The 6,928-nt window shown below is 30.9% G+C and overlaps 1 protein-coding gene across 1 annotated transcript in view; it reads left to right on the top strand.

Annotated features, from left to right (window-relative positions):
• Positions 1-341: 341 nt before the first annotated feature.
• LOC118187005 (formin-binding protein 1-like) overlaps positions 342-6,928 on the top strand; it is a 193,108-nt gene continuing 186,521 nt past the window's right edge. Inside the window, exon 1 of the mRNA XM_085825909.1 lies at positions 342-579. Coding sequence (XP_085682035.1) covers positions 556-579 — 24 coding nt within the window. The 5' untranslated portion in view covers positions 342-555. The remainder of the gene's footprint in view (positions 580-6,928) is intronic.

The following is a 6,928-nucleotide window of genomic DNA, read 5'->3' as shown; positions in this document are numbered from 1 at the left end:
GCAAACCAGTTTTAATTACGCATTATTAACCAAGAAATTTCTATGTAATTTCCAAAAATGGCGGACGTGATCTACGATCAGATGGTGAGTCGCGGTTAATAATGCAGCATCAGGGCCAAAGTATCAGAAAGATACTTAAAATATCAAAATATTATTTTGCTTTTCAATACGATTTAAAAAACTCCATTTTACTATTTAGAAAAACATTTTATGAAATATCTATTGAACTGATAACTGAGCCTTATGTATAATATTTCAAGAATGTATTGTTCTTTTCTTCCAGTAGATGTCGCTATTGTTATTCTGCTAAAAAACTTGATTTAATTTCTAATGTAGCTATTAACATCATGTTACGAATGTCATAGCTGTAAGGCGGTCTGTGGTATTTGCAGTGGTTTTACTAATGGAAGATTATTTTAATTTTAATTTTGAATTGCTTTAAAAAATAAACTATTGCGCTTTTAAATTTGTGATGCTAGTCTTTAATAAAAGAATGTCCAGGAATTTGATGTAATTTCAACTGCAGTGTTTACATAGGATATACCAGTTCAAAATATGAGTTGGGGAACCGAGCTTTGGGTATGTTGTGTTACTTTTTTTTATCACAATTTATTAGCAGTATTATCGTATATATTGTGTTTTGTATTTCTGTACTTTTTCAACATTTATGAAATTCTGTTGAGGTCATTGATTGGTCATTGATTTTTCGGTTTTCATATTATGACGTATACGGTACAGATTGCTTTTCCATTTCTTTTGTAAATTAGGTTGAACTTCTTTTCTGAACCTTTTTTATTTATATGAGATTTTTTATAAATTTTTTTATTTCATTATTCGGTCGTAAGAGTTGTATTTTTTGTTGCCATACTTGATATAAAATAATTGAAACATGATAAAAGGTTCCTCCTTTACAGCTTCTCATATACCGCTATATTTAAATAATGCTAATAGATTCTCATGTTTAGATTGTATATATAAAATAGTACTTCTGTATGCATATTAACAAATACCATGGAAACTTAATTATCCAACCCTGTTAAACATCATTTTCCATTATTGCGACAAACTGGTAAAAATAATTTGTAGCTTTAAAATAGACCATATTGTACAATTAAATATGACACTTTTGTGATTGAGTTTACAATAAAATGCTAAAATACTGTTTTAAAGAATGCTGTACTGTTAGAATTTCACAGAACAATTTCTCATGCTGCAAATTCAATATATGTTCTTCATAAATAATTTAGTGAATGTGATGTGCCAGTGGAAAATTTCAACTGAAAATTCTGCTCGTTGACAACAATAATCAGAAAGGTTGTCTCTTTATAAAGATACTTGATATTTGTCCTCTTGTGGCTAAGAGAATGATTTTGAATTTATTTTAAATAGCAGTTCTTAACTATAAGCAAGCTAATGATGCAATCAGTTTCCAACTGTCTTTGAGTTATCCACACTGTGCAGAGTACTGTGCCTTAAATGGATCATTATTATCGAGAATCTGTGTGTAGTGGTGGTAGGAGGAGTTTTTATTATCCTCTGCTTATCTGTCATGAAGATGGTCCTGTGAATGGCAGTTAATTTATGTTCCACTGTAATACAAATTTTGGATACGATTCTGTTTATTAGCATATTTCTAAAATCAATTGTTTTCGTTCTAATTCATTAAAGAAAAGTTTATTAATAAATAAAGGTAAAATCCTAGTATACAGTACAGCCTTGGTGTCGTTTTGAAAATTGTCACCAACACAAAATGAATTGTTTAGTACTCGTCATAAATATCCCGTTTACTGCTTATTATAATGTCGCCAAATCCTATGTGTACCATATACTAGGATTAAGCATAAATAAATATAGAATTTTAGTAGTCTGATTTCCAGAATATTGAACCCTCCAATCAGCAAGGCCAAATATACGCTCGAAAATATTGACTCTCAAACTGGCAAGGCAACATATTATGCATTCAAATATTTTTATCCCTGTAACGGCAAGGCAGCATATGTACGGAAACCTGAATTTTGGCACAAAACTGCAAAGCAGCATATATGCAGCCTGTCTTGGAGTACCCTCCCCTCTCTGCTCTTAATTAAACTGACAGGTGATAAATTTTCCTATGCAGGAAGTAACTGATAAGAGGAAACTATTCGCTAGAGGCAAATGTTTTCTTTCATTAGGTTTTGAGGGTAAAAGTATATTTAAGGGTACCCGTTGACAGTACATGAATACCGAATTTGTGGAATTCTTTGACTTGCTGTTTTGGCCTTGTATGCCGCTACACAAAAACAAAATAACAACTCCTTATCCATGTACAAACAACTCGACACAAATTCGGTATCCATGTACACATTGACATATTTTCACTTAAAAAAAATCACAGAATTGCACAAACTCTTGATTTTATCCATGTGCATGTCGACCTATTTTCACTTAAAAAAATCAGAGAATCGCAGAAATCTGGCATTGTGCACTCCCTTGATTTTGTTCATGTACACATTGATATATTTTCACTTAAAAAGTCAGAGGTACCTAATTCTATAATAGAGGCAAACAAAAAATATATAATGTCAATAAACTGCATTTTAAACCAAACAATAAAATAACATAAGGAAAAACCTCTTATGCATCTAAGCACTACACAAAGCAAATATCCACTTACCTTATTTAGAAATTTCTTTGTCTTCAGTGTGTCGCGCAAAATTCCTTAACAGGATCCAAATACTTCTTAAAATTATCTGAACTCGAATCTGTATATCAGCGTCACCACATAAATTCACAAAAATGAGAGTTGAAAATATCCTCCGTAGTTCCGGACTGTTCGGAAAATGGCTACTAAGTAAATCTTCGTTTACACACCAGCCAATTGATCCTCTTTCTCTCCTTTTGTTCCAAATCATAAGAAACTTCAAATTAATCTTACTACATTCAGCCATTCTACCGTCCAAACAACAAAACAAGGAATGTACTTCCTAACGACCACACCACAAGCCCTTACAAAACATCCCACAATTCAAAATTTACCGCAGTTCTGCAACCAATTATGTCATAATAAGGTTTTCCATAACATTCAGCTACTCAGGTTACCATAAATGAACCAACAACTTCGTGATAAATGAAACAACAACTTGGCGATAAATGAAACGATAACTTCACGATAATACAATGGGCACTCTTCAGTCTACTCTAACCGTTTTGAGTAACAACTCGGAAAAAAAATCTCATTTAAAACCTTTTATGACAGTTACAGTAAAATTAAATGTTTATGTACGAAAACAGAATTTTCATTTTCCAGCCTAATTACTCTCCAAATTGTAGGTCATAGTTTGACAAAATGCAATTACAATTAAAATGTAATAATGTAATTTCAATAATATTTTGAAATATGCTTTTCCAATTACTTTATAATTGTAATTAGACTATTCAATTACAATTAGAATATAACTACTTTTTAATTACAACAACAATGTATGTAATTGCATTATAATTCTGAAATCTAGTTACAATTACAATGCAATTGCCATTAGAGACATTATAATTATATAATCTAATTACAATTATGAATTTTATTGCAATTACAATTACATTAAAACTGTAATTTCAAATACATTATTATATTAGCTATTTACGATGTAATTTTAATTGGAATTGCAGTAGATAATCGTAACTATGTAATTAGGAAAGTAATTGCCCCTGATAATTGGAATTACATATCCTAGTGAAATCATGATTGTAATTGTAGTATGCAATTGAAATCACATTGTAATAACATTATGCAATTACTAAGTAATTAAAATTACAAAGTAACTGTTTTTAATTACAGGTTACATAATTTCTTAATCACTGCAATTGCACAATATAATTCCAATTATATAATCTAATTACAATTGCACTGTAACTGCAGTACGTAATTATAATTATATAATTAGGAAAGTAATTGCTTCTGATAAAGGCAGTTACGCAGACAAGGAAAAATCATGATCTTAACTGCAAATGTAACTGTAGTATGCAATTGAAAATGCACTGTAATTTTAACAATATTATGCAATTATTTTGTAATTACAATGTAACTAGTTTTAATTACAATTAAAATTTACGCAAATGCATATTAACCTTTTCACATGGGCTCAAAAAACAGTTGTGTTCCTTCACTGGGGGCTCTTCGCTCAGCGGTTAGGGAAAGGGGGGTAAAATTTTTCAGATCGAGTCTTAACGACGAGGTGATTAGTGCTCTTTTGTTGGCAGGCAGAGAAACGGTCTGCATTTCTTTTCGGTCCAGTTCCAAAGCTCTAGGCGATAGAATGAAGGAAGTATTCTAATCGCTTTCACACTGCAGATAGATGTATGCAGGGTTGATCTTTACATTATGGTAACTTGGCGTTTTTTTGGCGAAAATTTGGCGACCAACTCTCCTACAGCAACCCTCTATTTTTTTTCCCGCCGCCATTTTGTCTTCACGAAGTAAAGACATGTTTCTTTTTTTTTTATCTACTGAACACTTCTTCCAACAATCTACTAGCCGAATTACACTTATGCTAGAAATTTTATCTAACGAAACTGCTTAATCATGACAAATATTCACTGCAAAATTGGGAAAAAGTGCACAATACCATACTCCTTACGCGTTTTTCAAAATAACACATACACATAAACCATGTACACGCCGACTTATTTTTACTTAAAAAAACATCCCAGAATTGCACAAAAATGGCATTGCGCACACTCTTCACTATATCCATGTACACTGCTTTTTTCTCATAAATTAGAAAAATTTCACGAAAATACATGACAATTTTCTCAATCTTTAAACCCGGTAAAAAGAACATATATGAAATTACCCGATCGCGAAAAAGTATTTATCCTTTCCAAATATGAACATTTCCACATATAAAATAAATAAAATATCCAAAAACTTTTACCTCTAAATCATCTATACATTATACACGTCACCAACGAATTCATACGGCAAGCATTACAAATACTTAGTATCAAATATTTAAATTATTTCCATGCACGTTTACTTAAACTTAAACGTATACCAAATTCCTACAAACATAAAATTCACAAAATAACTATCATTTAATTAAAATATAATTAAATTCAAAAACAGTACTTAAAATATAAATGAGCACATACATTAAATTAATAAAAATTACCTTACAATCCTAATTACTTTAAACTAAATCATTGCTAATAACAATTTTCCCAATAATACCAAATTCCTTTACTTCCACCTTACATTTAGAACAATGCATAAAAATAATATCCTCAAATAATTAAAAATACTAACTTACCTAATCTTCTTCAGAATCTTGATTACGTGTCCGATAAACTTTTCTTTAGTTACGGCCATGGGATCCAAAAATTCACGAACACTGTTTCAGACAACACAGAATAAACCAAATACAAAATTTCCAGATTTTTTCCCGATTTCCCCCCTTTTCCGATTAAAGAACCGTAATTCGTCCATTAATATCACATGACATATCCCATGATCTCTCATTTCCCTCACACAAAATAATGCGTAATCGGAACTGAGTACTGCTCACATTATTACCAAAGTCCCAGGTAGTAACCTTTATCGCCTCCAAAATGTCGCCAAACTACCAGTTACCATATTGTAAAGATCAACAGTATGCAGTTTTTTACGAAACGTAATTTATTGTTTTATTTTCAGACGAAATGTTTTATGCTACAACTAGACAATTTGTTCATTTTTTGGTTAAAATAACTTTTTAAATTTGCACATAGGTTATATACTGAAAAATAAGTGAAGTAATCAGAGTTACCTATATTGACTTGTCACAGTATAGAGAATTTAGTGATTTAAAATATTCAAACATATCCTTCAAACAATATATAGATTTTCATTTTAAGTATTATAATTATCCTGATATTGAAGAGCAAATTAGATACAGTGTAATTGTTACAAGTGTCATTTAGAAAGCATTTTCGAGTTCCCAAATGAGTGTTATTGGATTTCCACTTCTGTAAAATTCATTTCTGGAGAAAAAGAAATTGGTAACTGCGTTTGTGCTGCATTGAATCATTATTGAACAACACTAACAAACATGCACTAACAAAAATTTACCAATGCACGAGGTAACAATTTTTTAAAATAAATTTTTCATCCATGTGACGTTGCAAATAGCGTTCCCAGGCTTGATCTGCCTTCATATCAGGGGTATAAGATCTTTAATTTTTTTAACCGTTTCACAGTTTTTGGTTCGGTAAAGAAATGCAGAAGCAAAAGCTGGAGGTTGAGAAAATAATATTGAATTATTATTGAATAATTATTGGATACATTGAAACTGAAACTATGTATTCAAAAACAAAAATTTAGGTTTACCACTTAGAGATATTATATATTGCTTTTACCTTAGAATAGTAGAGAAATAGTTGTTCGTTGATTTATTTTTAAAAAATAAAGATTTTTGTCGAATGGAGAAATATTTCTTCAGTTTTTTTATGATCTACATTTTCATAATGCTAAAAACAGCTTTGAGGTATCAGATTGTTATGCGAAATTTTCAGATCTCAAGCTTTTTATCGTTGCTTTCTTTCAGAGTAATGAAGCTCGGAATGAAGATTTGTACTGAGTTGATGAATATTAATGAAGAATCGTACTGAGGATTAAATTCAGGGAACTAAAAAATAGTACACATATCAATTACTCTATACATCTTTAGTATCCTAATATATCGTTTGATTCCCTCCAAAATATAATTTTCACATAAAAATTAATTACTTTCTGAACACTACTTGTGACTGAGTGGTCAAGACCGCTGAATACTGGTAGTTCGACTTGGGTTGGAGGCCAGGCGATTAGGTTGGCTGCATGGTTGGTTTTCATTATTTGCCCCATGTGAAACGTGAATACGAGATAGTTTCCCTTAAAAGTTCTCCTCGAAGGCATCCTTTTCGATAGGTAGGCATC

The sequence above is a fragment of the Stegodyphus dumicola genome, chromosome 10 (genome assembly GCF_044657685.1).
Source record: "Stegodyphus dumicola isolate Sdum_Otavi_A_Nest chromosome 10, ASM4465768v1".
NCBI lineage: Eukaryota > Metazoa > Arthropoda > Arachnida > Araneae > Eresidae > Stegodyphus > Stegodyphus dumicola.
Note: the sequence above shows the minus strand (reverse complement) of the source record. Positions and strands in the feature narration are given on the sequence as shown.